General features: G+C 43.5%; 1 protein-coding gene across 1 annotated transcript in view; it reads right to left on the reverse strand.

Moving 5' to 3' along the window:
* The window catches only part of OXSR1 (oxidative stress responsive kinase 1), a 98,766-nt gene that overhangs the window by 35,524 nt on the left and 42,644 nt on the right, over window positions 1–20,598 (reverse strand). The window contains exon 5 of the mRNA XM_039237205.1: window positions 13,142–13,197. Within this exon, the coding sequence (XP_039093136.1) occupies window positions 13,142–13,197 (56 nt within the window). The remainder of the gene's footprint in view (window positions 1–13,141; window positions 13,198–20,598) is intronic.

The following is a 20,598-nucleotide window of genomic DNA, read 5'->3' on the forward strand; positions in this document are numbered from 1 at the left end:
CTGTGAAATCCTGACCTGAGCCGAAATTGGATGCTAAACCAACCGCGACACCCAGGCACCCCTGTTCATTTTTGATATTGAATTTTATGAGTTCTTTATATATTTTGGATATTAGTCCCTTATGAGATACATGATTTGCAAATATTTTCTCCCATTCAGTAGGATGCCTTTTCATTTTGTTGATTTCCTTTGCTGTGCAGATTAAAAAACATTTTTTAAAAATGTGTATTCATTTTCTGAGAGAGTGAGCGAGACACAGCACAAGTGGGGGAGGGGCAGAGAGAGGGAGACAATCTGAAGCAGCTCCAGGCTCTGAGCTGTCAGCACAGAGCCTGACATGGGGCTCGAACTCACAATCTGTGAGATCATGACCTGAGTGAAGTCAGTCGCCCAAACAACTGAGCCACGCAGGCGCCTTGTGCATATTTTTTAAAAAGATTTTTTAAATGTTTGTTTATTTTAGAAAGAGAGGGAGGGAGGGAGGGACAAAGGGGGAGTACAGAGGATCTGAAGCAGGTGTGCTGACAGCAGAGAGCCCGATGCAGGACTTGAACCCACGAACTGTGAGATCATGACCTGAGCTGAAAGTTGGCACGCTTAACCGACTGAGCCTCCCCCCACCCACCCCAGCACCCTGCTTGCAGGTTCCTCACCTGACATTCCTATGTGTTCATTTTTGCCTTAGCTGCTTTTGCTTTTGGCATCAGATTCAAAAAAATCACTAAAACCTGTATCAAGGGGCTTGCCCTCCTTTTTTCTCCTAGGAGTTTTATGGTTTCATGGCTCACATTCTTTAGTTCAATCTGAGTTAAGCTTTGCATGTGTAAGATGCTGTTCTAGTTTCATTCTTTTCCATGCGGTCATTCAATCTTCTCAACAGCATTTACTGAAGAGCCCCTCTTGACTCCTTTTCCATAAATTAATTGCTCGTGTGTTTATGGGTTTATTTCTGGGCTTTGTTTTCCGTACCATTAATCTATATGCCTGTTTTTATGCAAATGTACTGTTTTCATTAGTATAGCTCTGTAATTTACTTTGAAATCAGGGAGCGTGATGCCTCCAACTTTGTTCTTTCTTGAGATTACTTTGGCTATTTGAAGTTTTTTACGATTCCATATAAATTTTAGGATTGTTCTATTTCTGAAAAACGCCATTCTAATTTTGGTAGGGATTAATATTGTTTTAGGAAGTACAGACATTTTAACAATATGAATTCCTCCGATTCATAGGCAAAGAGTATCTTTCCATTTATGTCTTCAACTTCTTTCTTAATGTCTTGTACTTCTCCATATACTGACGGGTCTTTCACCTTTTTGATTAAATTTATTACTAGCTTTCTACTTTTTTGATGCAACTGTAAATAGGATTATTTTCTTAATTTCTCTGATAGTTCATTATTAATGTACAGAAATGCAACAGACTTGCGTGTGATTTTGTATCTTGCAATTTTACTAAATTTGAATATGCAAACAGTTTTCTGATGGGAGTCTTTAGGGTTTTCTACGTTCAATATCAAGTCACCTGCAAATGGTGACAGTTTCACTTCTTGCTTTCTAATTTGGAGGCCTTTAATTTTTTACTTGCCTAGCTGCTCTGGCTAGTACTTCCAACTACACTGAATAAAAGTGGGGAGAGCAGGCATCTGTTTCTTCTTTGTGATCTTATAGGAAGTGCTTTCAGCTCACCACTGAGTACAATATTAGCTGTGGGCTTGTCATATATGGCCTTTATTATGTTGAGGTATGGTCCCTCTATGCTGGCTTTACTGAGAGTTATAAATGGATGCTGAATTTTGTCAAATGTTTTTTCCACATGTTGACATTGATACAGTTTTTATCCTTCATTTTGTTAATGTGTTATGTGTATCACGTTGACTAATCTGCAGATGATGAACCTTACATTTCTGGAATAAGACCCACTTCATCAAGGTGTATGGTCCTTTTAATGTATTATTGAACTGAGTATACTAATACCTGTTGAAGATTTTTGCATCTATGCCCATCAGAATATTAGCCTATAATTTTCTTGTCTTGTGTCCTTCTTGTCTGGTTTTGGTATTAGGGTAATGCTGGCCTCATAAAACATGTGTAATAGAGTTCTCGCCTCTTCTTCTTCTTCTTCTTTTTTTTTTTTTTGAGAGAGTTTGAGAAGGATTGGTATTAATTCTTCTTTCAATGTCAGGTAGAATTCACTAGTGAAGCTGTCTGGTACTAGAGGATTAGGAGGTTTCTGATGACTGATTCAACTATTTTACTAGTAACTGTTCTATTTAGGCTTTCTACTTCATGATTCAAACTTGGTAGGTTGTACATTTCCAGAAACAAATCCATTTCTTCTAAATTGCCCAATTTGCTAGCATATATTTGTTCATAGTAATCTCTCATGATCCTTTCTATTTGTAACTTTTTTTTCATTTCCTTGAATCCTCTTTCTTGGTGAATCTAGCTAAAGGTTTATTTTATCTTTTCAAAGAACTAACTCTTAGTTTCAATGATCTTTTCTATTGTCACTATAGTCTCCATTTCATTTATTTCTGTACTAGTCTGTTATTTCCTTCCTTCTGCTAACTAAGTCTGATTTGTTCTTCTTTTTCTAGTTCCTTGAGGTATAAAGTTGTCTGAGACTTTTATTTCTTGGGGTAGGTATTTATCAGCTATGTACTTCCCTTTTAGAATTGCTTTTGTTTTCAGAACCAAGAGACTGGTAATTTGGGCAGGAGATGGGGGTGGGAAAAGAACTGCTTTTGTTGCATCCAATAAATTTCCTATGTTACATTTCCATGTCCATTTGTCACAAGGTATTTTTATTTCTTCTTTGACCCATTGGTTGTTTAGTAGCATGTTGTTTAATCTTCATATAGTCATAAATTTTCCCATTTTCTTCACATAGTTAATTTCTAGTTTCAGACCACTGTGGATCGAAAAATGCTTGATTTGATTTCAGGCATCTTAAATTTATTAAGACTTATTTTGTGGCCTAATATAGGATCTGTCATGGAAAATGTTTCATGTGTACTTAAGAAGACTGTATATTCCTTTGCTTTGTGACGTGAAGTCTAACGTGCTGTCTCCTAACTGATCTTCTGTCTGGATGACCTACTGCTGATTTAGGTGCGGGCACTACTCTTAATAAATTGCTGTCTACTTCTCCCTTTAGGTCTATCAGTATTTACTTTATATATCTAGATCCTCTTATATTGGGGCAATAATTTTTACAGATTTATTTTTTTGGACTGACCCCTTTATGTGATGCTCTTCTTTGCCTCTTAATTATAGTCTTTGTTCTAAAGTCTACTTTGTCTGATATATCTGCGTCACTTGTGATTTTTGTAATTTGAGTCTTTCCTCTTTTCTTCTTAGTCCACTGAGCTACAGGTTTGTCAGTTTTGGTGACCTTTTCTAAGCATCACCTCTCTACTGCTTTTCTATTCTCTATTTCCTTTATCTCTTCTCTAAATTGTATTATTTCCTTCCTTCTACTAGCTTTGGGTTTAGTTTCTTCTTTTTCTAGTTGGTTTGCTGTCTTTCTTATTTTTTAAATCAAGTATCTATAGCTATACACCTGCCCCTTAGCCAACAGTTTTGCTATATCCCATATATAGTGATTTTGTTCTCATTCATCCATATTTTTAGATTTCCCTTGTGAAGCTTTCCTTTATCCATTGGTTGTCCGAGTGTATGTTATTTAATTGCTACAAATCTGTGAAACTTTTAGTGTTCTGCTACTCATTTCTAGCTTCATCCACAAGGATCAGAGGTGTTTTGTATAACATCTTTTAAAATCTACTGGGACTTTAATATGTGGTCTAACATGGTCTATCCCAGAAAATGACCCGTGTGCACTTAAGATGAATGTGTATGCTAACCCTGGTATATGCTGTGTGCCGTTAGCTCTAGCTGGTGTATGGTGTTAAGTCTTTCATCTCCGTACCTCCTGTCTATTGTATGCATTATTGTGAATGGAGTATTCAAGTCTTCCACTACTAATGTGGAGCCACTTCTCCCTTCAATTCTCTATTTCCTTCATATATTTTGTTGGCTATGTTATTATGTACAAATATTTATAACTGTTATATCTTTTTGCTGTATTGAACCTTCCATATATTTTTTTAATTTTTAAAAATGTTTAATTTTTGAAGGAAAGACAGAGTGTGCGTAAGGGAGGGGCAGAGAGAGAGTCACAGAATCCGAAATGGGCTCCAGGCTCTGAGCTGTCAGCACAAAGCTCGACATGGGGCTCGAATTCACAGACCATGAGATCATGACCTGAGCCAAAGTCGGGCACTCAACCAACTGAGCCACCCAGGCGCCCCTATCCATCCTTTCACTTTCAATGTATTGGTGTCTGGGATCTAAAATGAGTCCCTTAACAGAGAGCATATAATTGGGCTGGATATTTTTTTAAATCTGTTCTGCCAATCTGTTCTTTGACTGGAGAGTTAATCTACTTACATTTGAAGCAATTGCTGATAAAAAAGCACTGATTTCTGTCACTGTGCTGCTTTCCCTATGTCTTCTAGTTTTGTCCCTCATTTCTCGTATTACTTTAGCGTTTAGTTGACTTTTTGTTGTGAAATACTTATTTTTTTTCTCATTTCCTTGTGTTTATATTCTATAACTGTTTTCTTTTTGGTTACCATAGAGATTACATTTAACATTCTCAAGTTATAACACTTGAATTTGAATTTAAACTAGCGTAGAGGTGAACGGATGGCTCAGTCAGTAGAACATGCAACTCTTGATCAAGATCAAGGGGCCGTGAGTTCAAGCCCCATGTTGGGCATAGAGATTGCTTAATTAAAAAAAGAAAAAAAAAGTTTTTTAAATCTTGAATTTATACCAGCCTAACAATAATAATACAAAATCTCTTCTCCTTTACAGCACTATGCCCCATTGGTTGTTATCACAAAATTATAACTTAATACACAGTGTTCAAAAACATGAACTGGTAATTCTTCTAAATACATTGGTCTCAAGCACAAAATATGTTCTGGATTTACAAACCAGTTAATAGTAATAACTTTTAGACCACTGTACACATTCCTATACAAAACAAAAAGTGAACTCACAATCCATGGTTACAAAAATACTGGCAATTATACTTCCCCATGTATTTACCTTCATGAGATCGTTATTTCTTCACACTGCATAGAGTTATTGTCTAGTGTTCTTTCATCCCACTCTGCAGGACACCTGTGAGCAGTTCTGGCAGGCACATCAACTGGAAACAAACTTCCTCAGCTTCTGTTTATCTGGGAGTGTCTTGATATATTTCTTGTTTTTAAGGAGGATTTTACCAGATACAGAATTCTTGATTGACAGATTTTTTTTTAACCACTTTAGATACATTGGCCCACTGCCTTCTGACCTCCAAAGCTTCTCATGGGAAATTTGCTAACCGCCTTATTGAGGATCCCTTGATTGTGATGAGTCATTTTTATCTCCTACTTTCAAGATTCTTTGTCCTTGGCTTTCATAGTTTGATTACACTGTATGTCTGTGTAGGTCTCTTAGAGTTCACCCTACTTGGAGATTGCTGAGCTTCTTCGATGTTTATATCCATGTTCTCCATCAAGTTTGCAAAGTTTTCGGGGCGCCTGGGTGGCTTAGTCGGTTAAGCGTCCGACTTTCGCTTAGGTCATGATCTCGCGGTTCGTGGGTTCGAGCCCCGCGTCGGGCTCTGTGCTGACTGCCAGCTCAGAGCCTGGAGCCTGTTTCAGTCTGTGACTCCCTCTCTCTCTGACCCTCCCCTGCTCATGCTGTCTCTCTCTCTCTCCTAGAAATAAATAAATAAAAAAAAAAAACATTAAAAAAAAAAAGTTTGCAAAGTTTTCAGCCATTATTTATTCAAATATTCTCTCTGCTCATTTCTCTCTCCTCCTTCTGGGACTCCCCACATGTGTACTGGTCTGCTAGATGGTGGCCAACAGGTCCTTCGAGCTCTGTTCACTTTTCTTCCATCTTTGTCCTTTCTGTTTCTCAGACTCTGTAATTTCCATTTTCCCACCTTCACATTCATCAATTCTTTTTTCAGCCAACTCAAATCTGCATTTGCATTTGAATTCTTCTAGTGAGTTTTCCATTTTCTAATACAAGTTACTGTACTCTGCAGCTCCAGAGTTTCTTTTTTTTGTTTTTAGGTTCTCTCTCTTTATTCCTAGTTCCATGTTGTTCACACATTGTTTTCTTGGTCTAGAGATCTGCTGTCAGGTCTTTTTCAGTGACAGTTTCTGTCCCTTTGAATGGGCTTTGAACGGGTTATACTTTCTGGTTTCATTGAATGCCCTGTGATCTTTTTGTTAAAAACTGGACATTTGAATCCAATGATATGGCAATTCTGGAAATCAGATTTTCTCCCTTTCCCAAAGTTTGAAGCTTTTTTTGTTACTGTTTTTATTTTGGCTGTGATAGACTGTCTGGGTCAAGCATTAGCCTGAAGTATAAACAAGCTCTTCTCAGGACTCTTCTGCTCTTCTGTACTTTTTCCTGGAATGTGCAGGAAATTTTCCAATTTTACCCATAAATGTAGCTGTTTTTTAATGCCCGGCTCCAAAAATGGGCAGAAGAGAAAAACAAAGGGAAGGTAGAAAGATACTGGCCCCATATTCCCCTGGAAATCTCCTGGAGGGGAGCGGGTGCCACAACAGTGGCCGTCTCCCTCTTTGTCTGCACCACTGTGACCAGAAGTAGCAATCAGTGATCAGAGCACAGGCCCATGACATTTAGAAGACAGGGTCCACTGTGCCCACCGTGGGTCACACAAGCCGTCTGCCAGGGGTTCCAAAACCATGTGCACCAGCTGCGTGCCAGGAGGCTGATGCAGGGGACAGGTAGCTCTGACAGTGACTGAAATTAACCGCAATTTACCTTCCAAAGCTTCCCCTAGAGCTTGCAAGCCTTCCAAGGAACTGCAGAATTATAAAATACAGTAGTTACATCAGACAGATTTGGCTGGTTCAGTCGCTGTCTAGGTGTGGAGAGTCTCCTGGCATCTCCTGCTCCACCACCTTCCCAGAGTCCTCTCTTCTTTAGTTTTTTTACCACTTGGTTTTGCCTCTTTAAACAATACAGTATTAACCGTGCCTGATTTTGAACCTATATAGCTGAAATCACATGCTACATATTCTATTTCAACTGTTTTATTTCAACTTATCTCTTTATAATGTACTAATGCTTTTGAATGTAGTTGTAATTCTATCCATAGTCATCACTACATAGTGTTCCAATGTAGAAGTTTACCAGTTTACTATTATTTATTTATTCATTCTATTTATAGAGGGCATTGGGACTGTCTCAAACTTTCAATGCTCATGAACACTGAGCACACATAAGCATAATCTTCTCTAGGCCGTACATCCAGAAGCCAAAGTTTTAGGGTACACATATTTGAATGAATTCATTCTCCCACCATCAAAACATGAGATTTTTCCTTGCTCTACACTGACACTAACCATTGTACTGTCCGATGTTTTTGCCGGGTCATCCACTGTAACTTGGCATCCCAATGCTATCTGACAGGTGTACCTTGTGATTTAATGCTTCTCTTTACTATACTCCACAGATACTATGTTTGTTAGGAAGTGAAGGTCTAAGGCAACCCTGTACTAAGCAAGTCTATGGGCACCATTTTTCTAACAATTGCTAACTTCTTGTCTCTGTGTCCCATTTGGATCATGCTCGCAATATTTCAGTTTTTCACTTGTCACTGTATTTGTTATGGTGATCTGTGACTAGTGATTTTTGAGATTACTATTACAATTGTTGGGGCACCACAAACCAGGCCCTTAAAAGATGGTGAAGTTAATGAATACACATTGTGTGTATTCTGACTGCTCTGTTAACCAGCCTTTCCCCCATCTCTCTCCCTCTCCTCTCAGGCCTCCCTAATCCCTGAGACACAAAAATATTTAAATCAGGCCAAGTAATAACCCTGCAGGGGTCTCTAAGTGTTCATGTGAAAGGAAGAGACACACAGTCTCTCACTTTAAATCAAAAGCTGGAAATGATTAAGCTTAGTAAGGAAGGCATGCTGAAAGCCTGAATGAACAAAAAGCTAGGTAGGCCTCTTGCATTAGTCAGCCAAGATGTGAATGAAAAGGAAAAGTTCTCGAAGGAAATCATTGCTGATATGGAGAAGGCTGTAGTGCTCCGGCTAGAAAATCGAACCAGCCACAACATTCCCTGACACCAAAGGCTAATCTAGAGCAAGGCCTTAGCTCTCTTCAATTCTAGGAAGGCTGAGAGCAGTGAGGAAGCTGCAGAAGAGAAGTCTGAAGCCAGCAGAGTTGGTTCATGAGGGTTAAGAAGCCATCTCTAGAACAAAGGAGTGCGACGTGGAGCCTCAAGTGCTGACACAGAAGCTGTAACGAGCTACTGGAAGATCTGACCACGTTAATTCATGAAGGTCGTGACCCGGAACAAGAGGTCTTCCTTTGGAAGAAGATGCCACCTAGAACCTTTTAGCTCGAATGAAGTCAATGCCTGGCTTCAAAGCCTCAAAGGACGGGCTGACTCTCGTTAGACGCCAGTGCAGCTGGTGACTTTAAGTTGAAACCCATGTTTATTTACTAGTCCAAAAATGCTGGGGCCCTTAAGAATGACGCTAAATCTACTCTTCCTGTGCTGGGACAGTACAGTAACACAGCGCAGATCTGTTTACAACATGGCTTACTGAGTATTTTAAGACCACTGCTGAGACCTACTCCTCAGAAAAAAGATGCCTTTCAACACGTGACTGCTCAGTGACAAGGCACACAGCCGCCCAGGGCGGCACAGAGCTGTACAAAGAGACGATTGTGCAGCCGTGCCTGCCAAGCCAGCACCCATTCTGCAGCCCGTGCACCAAAACCTTGTTCTTACTTTAAGTCTTATGATTTAACAAACACATTCTATAAGGCTAGGGATTCCTCTACTGGGATCTGGGCAAAGTAAACTGAAAACGCTCTGAAAAGAATTCACTATTCTAGACGCTATTAAGAACATGTGTGATTCACGGGAAGATGTGAAAATATCAACATGAACAGGAATTTGGGGAAGTGGGCTCCAACCTCCCGGAGGACTCTGAGGGGTTCAAGGGTTCAGCGGAGGAAGCACCTGCAGATGGGGGGGGGGGGGACAGCCAGAGAACTAGACTTAGAAGCAGAGCCTGAAGATGTGACAAACAGCTGCAATCTAGCGATAAAACCTGAACGGTGAGGGGCTGCCTCTTACGGAGGAGCAAAGAAGGGAGTTTCCTGGCATGGCATGTTTTCCGGGTGAAGACACTGTGGAGATTATTGAAGGAAAGGATTGTGACATACACTTAGCTGACAAGGCCATGGCAAGGTGTGAGAGGACCGACTGCAATTCTGAATGAAGTTCTTCTGTGGGTAAGAGGGCATCACATATTACAGAGAAATCGTTTGTGAAAACAAGAGTCAATTGTAGCAAATATTATTGTTGTCCTATGTTCAGGGCATGGCTAAGGCCACCCCAGCCTCCAGTGGCCGCTGCCCTGATCAGTCAGTGACCATCGACATGGAGGCGGGACCCTCCGCCAGCAAAACCTTTATGACTCACTGAAGCTCGGAGGATGCTTAACACCTTTTAGCAATAAAGCGTTTCTTTTTCTTTTTTTTTTTTAATGTTTTATTTATTTCTAGGAGAGAGAGAGAGAGAGAGAGACAGCATGAGCAGGGGAGGGTCAGAGAGAGAGGGAGCGACAGACTCTGAAAGAGGCTCCAGGCTCTGAGCTGGCAGTCAGCACAGAGCCCGACGCGGGGCTCGAACCCACGAACCACGAGATCATGACCTAAGCGAAAGTCGGACGCTTAACCGACTAAGCCACCCAGGCGCCCCAGCAATAAAGTGTTTCTAATTAAGGGATGCTCCCTGTTTTTTTAGAAATACTATAGTGCAGACTATAGTAGGAATGTAAACATAACTCATATATACTCAGGGAAACCAACAAATTCATTTGACTTGCCATTTTGCAATGTAATTGTGCTGGTCTGGAGCTAAGCCCACACCACCTCCGAGGTACGCCTGTGCCAGGCATTTACCTGATAACTAGTGAGGCTGAACACCTTTCATTACACTTATGTTTTGATGTCTTCATTTGGGAATCTTCTGTCCATTTTTCATCTGATTCTTTTCTTAAAGAGATCTTTCTGTATTCTAAATTGAAGTCCTTTGTCAGTTCATGCTGCGAATATATTCTCTACTCTGTGGTTTGCCTTTTTGTTTAATGACGATAAACCGTTTGTTCCTCTTTCAATAAAGAGAAAGGAACTGGGAATTTTAAAGGAGTCAAATTTATCGATCTTACGGTAAAAAATTTTTTTAATGTTTTTATTTATTTTTGAGTGAGAGAGCCAGAGTATGAGTGGGGGAGGGGCAGAGAGGGAGGGAGACATAGAATTTGAAGCAGGCTCCAGCCTCTGAGTTGCCAGCACAGAGCCTGATGCAGGGCTCAAACCCATGAACCGTGAGATCATGACCTGAGCTGAAGTTGGATGCCCAACGAACTGAGCCACCCAGGCACCCCTTTTCTTTTATGTTAGAGCATTATGTGGCCTGGTAAAAATACTTCCTTAGGTTGGGACATGAAGGAAGATGTGCACTTAAATTATCTTCTAAAGCTGAAGAAATGAGTTATGGTCTGGGTGAGTATCTTCCTCCCGCCAAACACCTAGCATGGCGGTGGCAGTGCGGGCCGAAGCCAGGGCCTCTTCAGACGTACGGCCTGCAGTATGGCTGCCCTGGGGGGCAGTTCACGAGGAGAGCTAGCTGTGGATGGTCCTGGACCCGAACTCTCATCTCCAGCCCTGAATTTGCCAAAAGTGCACTTCCACCTCTCAGACTCCTCTTAATTGGCAAGTACCCCAACCAGCCCAGGACAGAAGCAGCTCCGTGTCCCTTCTCTACATCACGTCACTTCACAAGCACTGAGGTTTCTTGACTTCCTCTCCTTCAAAGGAAAGCACAGGATGCTGGGAGAATGCATAAGAGATGGCTCTTTGGCTACTAGAACTGATCTGTGAATTCAGCAAAGTCACAGGATACAAAATCAATGTACAGAAATTGATTACATTTTTATACACAAATAATGAAGCACCAAAAAGAGAAATCAAGAAACCGATCTCATTCACAATTGCACAAAAAAACCATCAAATACCTAGGAATAAACCTAACCAAGGATATAAGAGATCTGTATGATGAAAACTATAGAAAACCTATGAAGGAAATTGAAGAAGACACAAAGAAATGGAAAAACATTCCATGGTCATGGATTGGAAGAATAAATATTGTTAAAATGTCATTACTACCCAAAGCAATCTACACATTCAATGCAATTCCAACCAGACTTGCACCAGTATTCTTCTCAAAGCTAGAACAAACTACCCTAAAATTTGTATGGAACCACAAAAGACCCCGAATAGCCAAAGTAATATTGAAGAAGAAAACCAAAATGGGAGGTATCACCATCCCAGACTTTAGCCTCTACTACAAAGCTCTCATCAAGACATCATGGTATTGGCACAAAAAACAGACACATAGACCAATGGAATAGAACAGATAACTCAGAACTGGACCCACAAATGTATGGCCCACTAATCTTTGACAAAGGGGGAAAGAGTATCCAATGGAAAGAAGACAGCCTCTTTACCAGATGGTGCTGGGAGAACTGGACAGCAACATGCACAAGAAGAATGAAACTAGATCATTTTCTCACACCATACACAAAAATAAACTCAGAATGGATAAAGGACCTGAACGTGAGACAGGAAACCATCAAAACCCTAGAGGAGAAAGCAGGAAACAACCTCCTTGACCTCCACTGCAGCCATTTCTTACTTGACACATCCCCAAAGGCAAGGGAATCAAGAGCAAAAATAAACTATTGGGACCTCATCAACATAAAAAGCTTCTGCATGGCAAGGGAAAGAATCCATAAAACTAATAGGCAACTGACAGAATGGGAAAAGAGAGTTGCAAACGACGTATCAGATAAAGGGCTCCTATCCAAAATCTATAAGGAACTCACCAAACTCCACACCCAAAAAACAAATAATCCAGTGAAGAAATGGGCAGAAGACATGAACAGACACTTCTCCAAAGAGGACATCCAGATGGCCAACAGACAAATGAAACGATGCTCAGCGTCCCTCCTCATCAGGGAGATACAAATCAAAACCACACTGGGATACCACCTCACGCCAGTCAGAGTGGCTAAAATGAGCAAATTAGAGAACTCTAGATGCTGGCGAGGATGTGGAGAAACAGGCACCCTCCTACACTGTTGGTGGGAATGCAAACTGTTGCAGCCCCTCTGGAAAACAGTGTGGAGGTTCCTCAAAAAATTAACAATAGAACTTCCCTAGACCCAGCAATAGCACTGCTAGGAATTTACCCGAGGGATACAGGAGTGCTGATGCATAGGGGCACATGGACCCAATGTTCACAGCAGCACTCTCAACGATAGCCAAAACATGGAAAGAACCTAAGTGTCCATCAACGGACGAATGGATCAAGAAGTGGTTTATCTATACGACGGAATAGTACATGGCAATGAGAAAGAACGAAATCTGGCCATGTGTAGCAACGTGGATGGACCTTGTGGGTGTTCTGCTGAGCGAAATAAGTCAGGCAGAGAAGGACTGATACCATATGTTTGCACGTATAGGAGGATTAGGAGAAACATAAGGGAGGCCCATGGGGGAGAAGAAGGGGAAATAGTGGAGAGGGAGGGAGGCAATCCATGAGAGACTCTTGAATGATGAGAACAAACTGAGGGCTGATGGGGGGGGGAGAGGGGAAGGGGGGAGATGGGCAAGGAGGAGGGCACTTGTGGGGATGAGCACTGGGTGTTAGATGGAAACCAACTTGATAATAAACTAAGAAAAAAAAGAAAAGAGAGAGATGGCTCTTTGAGGGTAAGGAGTGATGACCGGAACGTAATGAGTGATGGACAGAAAAATGTCTAAAATCAAAGCTGCAGGGGAGTAGTGGGATCTGAGAGTGAGCAGGGATGCGCCGACACAGGCTGCTTGACTAGGGACAGTCCAGGGACCACAGGAGAACGCTGGCTCTGGAACCTGAGTGGGAAGTCAGGTGGTTCTACTGACCCCTAAACCAAAATCAAAAGAAATACTACTCATTACCTGCAATCTGGACCGAGCCATCTTCTCCAAGAAGAATGTTTCCAGCTTTCACGTCTCTTTAAGAAAAAAAAAAAGTTACATATTAAAAAACACCTCTTCTTTGAAGTCACATAATTTAAGCAACTGCTCTCTGTATTCACATAACACTGGCAATATTTAAATTCTCTATTTAACATGAAAGGGTATTAAGGCCAATAGCAAACAATTTCTAACATTTTAGGCACTTGTACCAGAATCTAAATATTATTTTTAAAAAAGCTACAATAACAAATAGGTTTTTACTATAAAATCTAGAAAACCCAATGTGGAAACACTTATTGGAATAATAGTGGCCAAAGAATGCAACCCTCACCTACTGTCACTTAATTCTACTTTTTGAAATATATTGATTAAAAGAACTTTTTTTACAGTTTCTTTTGAGAGAGAGCGAACATAAACAGGGTAGGGTAGGGATGGGGCAGGGGAATTCCAAGGCTCAAACTCACAAACCCTGAGATAACGACCTGAGCCAAAACCAAGAATTCGACACTTAACCAACTGAGCCACCCAAATGCCCCGAAATATATTGATTTTTTCCACAACTTAATACATGATCAAAATTTTTCTTTTTTTTTTTTTCTTTTTTGAGAAAGAGAGTGAGTGTGCAAGTGGGCTAGAGGGACAGAGAGAGAATCTCAAGCCGACTCCCTGCTCAGCACAAGAGCAAGTCTAGGGGCCTGATCCCACGACACTGGGATCATGACCTGAGCCGAAATCGAGAGTAAGACGCTCCATAAACTGAGGCATCTAGGCGCCTCTCAGAATTTTTAAATGGTCGGGATGTGGTTGAAAACAGGGACTATCCTATGCCTGAGACATAAAGTAGATATAAATCATGCAAACATCTTTATATTTTTACTGGTGACTATTTTTAACTCAAATAGTACACATGCACACATTCTCATTATAAAAACCTAAATGTCACTGAAAAGCCCGAAGTCCCTCTGAGCATCATTCTCAAGTCTACTACTCTTACCACAGTTTTCAACTACTACCAGGCTAGTCACTATAGTATGTCCCTGTGACCTCGCTGGGCTTTTCTTCCAACAGAGATGACATTATGTTGTCCATTCAAAGCTACACCTTGTTTTCCTCACACGACAGTGTGTCAGCAGCGTCTGGCAAAATTTAAACTCCTCAAGTCCTAGGAGTAGCAACCCCACTTCTTGGTAACCTAGCAACCCCCCACCAATGTACGAGCAAGGGGGTCAGTGCAGCACTGTCTGCACTAATAAACCCAAAGTGGTAACAACCGAGAAGGCCAACAGCAGCAGAAAGGCTGAACTAATTGTCACAGCATGAAACGGAGTGAGGTCAATCAATACGGTGTGACTTGAAATACCCTCTACTACACATGACGAAACAAGCAAATCAAATGAGAGGATGACGAATTTTGTAGGATATCATTAATGTCACACACTCGCACACGCACGCACACACACACACACACGCACATGCACGCGCACACAAGCACTACATTTAGCCAGATGGAAGAGTAATGAATGGTTCCTTCTGTGGACAGGAATCGTTTGGAATCCAGGCAAAGAGTGTTTGAATTATCTTGTGGAAATGTGATCACGTATTTATTTTGTAATTAAAAATAAATACATAATTAAATAAACAAAAGAGAGCCAGTCTTTGAAGCCAGACAAGGAAGAGCAAGGCAGCTTTGTCACGAAAAGGGGCCAGCGAGAAGCACAACGCCGCACCCTTTCCCTGCCCGTCTTCTCCTTTCCCTTTAGATCATGACCGCTCCTCAGGGAGAAAACCGAGGGGCGCCTGGGGGGCTGTCGGGTAAGCCTCCGACTTGGGCTCGGTCATGATCTCATGGTTCACAGGCTGGAGCGCCGGGTCGAGCTCTGTGCCGACAGCTCGGAGCCTCCTTCACTCTCTCTACTTTCTCTGTGCTCCCCTTTCTCTCTACTCCTCCGCTCGTGCTCTGTCCCTCTCTCTAAAATAAACATTAAAAAACTGTTTTTAAGTCACCAGTAATTTCACAGCCATGTACAGGAGCTTCAGCACAGCAGGCAACACCTTTCCTGAATGCACAGTGACACAGAGGCTATCCTGCCACTGAGGACTCTGCTCACACCTCCAAGGGAGTTAGCGGACACTTGCCCAGAGGCTGACTCGGAGTAGAAGCCAGTTACGTCCACTCTACAAACATCACGTCTCTGACTCCAGATACGAGTAGGAGAGAAATGAGGGCCTTCCCTTCTCTTGGCGACAAAAACCATCCAAGCCAACCACAAACCTCGACTCCCTTTCCTGAGCTCATGTGGAGTGACGTCTCAAACTCAAATCCTGTACAGCCACTTCCCCTGTCTTCCCGCAGCAGGCTGTCACCCGGCGTTCGCCCAGACTGCAGGAATCCGAGCACGTTCTTCGGGCTGTCCCTCGGCACGAGCTAAGACCTGGGCCTGGGCCTTCCGGGTTTCTGTATCGCCCAGCATCATGATGAGCACACAGGAGGCATCTCCCAAGTATTCGCCACATGTACTTCAGTAACTACACAGGAGACCGTCTCCTTAAATCCTCTTCTGGAGATAAGTGGAGGTAGTAAATGAATAAATAGTTCAATCCAACTAAATACCAAAATAAAACTTGGCCGTTCCCGTCCCCCCATCCCCAGCCCCAACTCCCACCTCCTAACTCTGTTCCACGTGTTGGGGCTGGACCCTAACACGCCGCAGTCACCCAGACAACGCAGCCGTCCGACAGGAGGCCGACTTCGTACAGTGAAATACCATGAACGGCATCGAATATATGAAGCAATCCGGAAACCTCACCAAATATTTGCTTAAGTGAAATATTACTATGTATGTATGTTGCCACTGTCTTTTTTTTTTAGGAAGAAAAAAAGGAAAAGAGGGATATACATATGTTTATATTGGCATAAAATCTCTCTCAAAGGAGTCACAAGCAGATGGCAAGAAATGGTTCCATTTGGACCAGGATACTAGAGGTTCAGGGAAGGAAGACGACTTTTTTAAAAACACGTCATTTTTTTGGAACCATTTTAGATTCACAAAGAAATTGAGAAGATCGTGCAGAGGGTTTCCCATATACCTGACGTTCAGTTTCCCCATTATTAACACCTTACATGAGTACGGTACTTGCACCACATTTCATGAGACCAGTACTGATGCACGGTTATTAAAGTCCACAATTTATTCAGAGTTTTTAAAGTTTCTACCTACTGTCCCTCTTCTGTCCCTGGATCCCATGCAGGATTCCACATTAGTTATGTCTCCTCAGGTTCCGCTTGTCTCTGACAGTTTCTTGGACTCTCCTTGTTTTTGATGACAGTGACAGCTCTGAGGAATGATGGTCAAGTACTCTGTAGGAAATTCCTCTAACGGAATTTTCCTCATGATTAGACAGGTGTTAGGAATTCAGGGAAGGAAAACCACGAAGCGAATGCCAATTTCATCACACGGTAGCAAGGTACGTAGTATCAATATGATTCAGTACAGCTGATATTGACAGGACTTTTCTTTATCATCTACCATTTTGTGCTTTTTGAATATTTAAGCCACATATATGTGCTACCTATTCAACTACTGTTTTATACCAGCCTCTGTCTTTTGTAAGTGAAGAGGCAGTAATCCGTTTTCAGTGGAGCCTGCGCGCAGGGGACTCGGCTCCTGAGCAGCACCCCCGGCAGGTCCATCCCCACCGGAAGCCAGAGGCCAGGCTGCAGGGCGGCTTCCCGGAGCGAAAGCCGGAGAAGAGGTGAGGCTAACTGGCGCTCCGCACAACCAAACACACCAGTCCGTCCTCCTATGCATGAACGGGGCAACCGGCCTTCCAAGGAAAAGATTTGCAACCAGACACGTGGAAATCCACACAGTCCTTCAGAAAACAACCGTCTTCACTCTGCCACGAATAGCAAGCGACCCAGCAGCCCCCACAGTCAAACCCACCATCTGTTCTCCAGTGAGAACAGTGAGCGTTGTTTTCCACAGCTTAATGCCGTCCCTCACATGTCACTACAGCACCAAAGTTACACATTCCGTGCAAAATTAAAAGGAATGTCATATTATTCATAAGGAGCCTCTTTAACATTTTTTTCAAAAAAGGAGTATCATAGAAAGAAATAAGAAAGACAGTGAGTTTTTTCACAGCTTGATGCCATCCCTCACATGTCACTATTGCACCAAAGTTACACATTCCTTGTAAAATTAAAAGGAATATCACAGACACGCTTGACCCTTCCATTAGCACACGGCACAAGTTACTGCCCGCAACATGTTGACGACTCATCAAGAGTTTGTGGAAAACTTGAAAAAGGTCTAGGGAAGCAATGAATCAAAACTAAAGCTGGAAAATACACTACCTTTTAAGCATCTTTAACTGGCTGACTAGCCAACATTTCTGCTGGGCCTAACCTCTTTGATGGGAAAAATATTGGAAGAGGGATACAGAGAGACAAGTTCAAGTCTAATTTAGAGACCTGCTCACCTAGTTAAAACCTCTAAAGCCGAGAGGGTCAGCCGGAACACAGCGAAGATGGAGGAAAATTATTTGACCTGACCACCAGTCTAACCCACAAATGTAGCCAAAATGAAGATGAAAAGTGGCGAAACCCCCTACATAGGTTCAGCCGTGCCCCAGGAAGGCCGCCCTCCCCCGAGCCCGCTGAAGGCTCAGGGCAGCTCACGGCTCAGCGTGGCTGCCGTCGAAGTGTAAGCAGTGGCTCAGCCTTCACTGCACATCACAATCACTGGGGAGCTTTTAAAGGTCCCAGGGCCAAGGCGCCCAGGTGGCTCAGTCAGTCGACTGTCGACTTCGGGTCTTGTGGTTCATGAGTTCGAGCTCCACGTCGGGCTCTGTGTTGACAGCTCAGAGCCTGGAGCCTGCTTTGCAGATTCTGAGTCTTTCTCTCTCTCTGTCCCTCTTCCAATTATACTGTCTCTCTCTCTCTCTCAAAAATAAATAAAACATTAAAAAAAATTTTTTTAAGTCCCAATGCCAATGCATCATCTCAGGCCAGTTGAACGAGTTTCCTGCGAGGGATCCAGGAATCAGTACTTATTAAAGCTTCCGAGGTGATTCCGGTATGTAGCCAAGGTTGAGAGTCTCTGCTTTAAAGTGTGAAGATAGGGGCACCTGGGTGGCTCAGTCGGTTAAGGGTCCAACTTCGGCTCAGGTCATGATCTCACAGTCACGGTTTATGGGTTCAAGCCCCACGTCGGGCTCTGGTGCTGACAGCTCAGAGCCTGGAGCCTGTTTCAGTCTGTGTCTCCCTCTCTCTCTGCCCCTCCCCTGCTCACGCTGTCTCTCTCTCTCTCAGAAATAAATAAAACATTTAAAAAAAATTTTAAATAACTAACTAACTAAATAAAGTGTGAGGATAAAGAATCCATCCCAGCAACACGGCAAACTACGCACGGCCAACAGCCTCCCGTCACTACCGCCCGGGCCTCTGCAAACCCCGCCTCCCCTGCTACACACACGGCGAGATGCCGGACACATCAGGAAGGGAAATCGTCACACGAAAGAAGACGAAGTCCTCGCGTTTCAGAAATGACAGGGGCGCGTGAGAGCTGAGCAGTAAGCCCGGGGACAGGGAAGGCCAGCCGCCCCGCTGGCCAGGAGCCGGGCTAGGGCTGAGCGCCGCTGGCACCCCGCGTGCGTGAAAGCAGGAGCCTGGAAGGAACGAGCCACAGCGGAGGATGCGCTTGGCAGAAGCAAACCCGTGCAGCCACATTAAAGTAAGGTGGAGCCGTCTTTAGCACAAAAGCATTTCTAGGAACGAAGAGGGCCATTATATAATTTTAAAAAAGGAATAATTCGCCAGGAAGGTAACAACCCTGAAAGGGCCCCTTCCCGCGCGCCGCTGGCTCCACCGACCTGGCGGGAGTCCGCTCCCCGCCGTGCGGACGCCCTGGCTCGGCCTGTTCCGCCCGAGCCGCAGCGGGGGGCTGGCACCACGCCTCCTCCTCGCAGTTCTGGGGGCAGGGGAGGGTCCACTGCCTGGCTCAGGGCTCGGAGTGCCGACACCGTCTCTGCCCCCCCCCTCCCCCGGTTGCCCATGCCTGCACAGGACCTCGCTCGGGGCCCCGGGGCCCAGACGGACGCCCCCGGAGAGGCCGACGCGTGCCCTGACCAGACGCAGGAAGGCTCATTCTGACCCTCCCCTCGGCGACGCACACAGAAGGTGCCGCTTTAGGTAACCGCCCTTTGACGCGGCCCCCATGGCCCTCACGGCATAGAACTGGGGGTCGAGGTCTGGCCCAGCAGTGACGGAGGCGAAGGGCTGCAGAGCCCACACGCTCCCTGGTGGCACGTCACCCCGAAGAAAACTCCGCAAGTGCTGTGCAGTGACTGTCGACGTTCGCCCTTCTCAAAGCGCCTCCTCAGTGTGGAGGGTACCTTCCTGACCCTCCCCACCTCCTAACCACAGGGGACCATCTTCACCGTCTTCACGTGGCAGAAGGAGCACGGGAGTTCTCTGGGGTCTCGTTTTTAAAGGGGACATTAACCCCTCTCATAGGAGCTGATCCCATTCCAAAGGCCCCACCCCCAAGCACCACCACGACGGTGCTGAGCTTCAACGCCGCTGCCCTCCGCCTGCTGCCGTCCCGATACTCAGTCCACGTGTCAACGGTGAATCGTAACGTGTCTACTGACAGATCTCTGTGTTCGTCCCCACCGTGGTGCATGGCTTGGAAGTTGGGGACCACTGTCTCTTCCAGTACTTTTTTGGTCCCTTTTACTCATTTAGCTAAATGAGAGCTGACATATATATATGTATATCTGCAAAGTAGATGTTACAGCCAGACAGAACTGAGCAGAGACTGAATTTGTGCCTGAACTTGATACAAATCTATTCATTGCTTTCTAAAAGAGACAGTGCTCTTAATGTGTATTTCAGTGTGTATTTGGGGTTAATTTCGTATTAACTATATAAAGTCTGCATACGTAAGGTTTTAGGAAAAAGGATAGACTGTGTTCTGAAGTGAAGACTTTGAATTTTAAAACAGGGACTGATATATTGAACAAGAGATAACATACAGTATACATTTAAAGAAAATACCCCCAGTGGCAGATCTGAATTCTGCTGAGTTAGTAACTACACAATATAACTGATACTGCACCACTGCACGCCCAGCTCCATGGGTCAGCGCAATCTTCTCTCCTGGCAGGTGCCTAAATTAAGGTCTCGGCTGGGAGGGGGGATGGGCATGGAGGAGGGCACTTGTGGGGATGAGCACTGGGTGTTATGTGGAAACTAATTTGACAATAAACTATTTGTAAAAAATAAACAAAAAAAATAAAAAATAACGGTACAATATGTTAAAAAAATAAAATAAAATAAAAAATAAAAATGTTAAAAATAAATAAATTAAGGTCTCGGCTACGTCACTCGGTGGGGGGTTTTTAGCTAATTACTTACCTCTCTTTAACTTGGT

Source organism: Hyaena hyaena, unplaced genomic scaffold (assembly GCF_003009895.1).
Source record: "Hyaena hyaena isolate Hyena2069 unplaced genomic scaffold, ASM300989v1 scaffold_121, whole genome shotgun sequence".
In the NCBI taxonomy this organism is placed as follows: domain Eukaryota; kingdom Metazoa; phylum Chordata; class Mammalia; order Carnivora; family Hyaenidae; genus Hyaena; species Hyaena hyaena.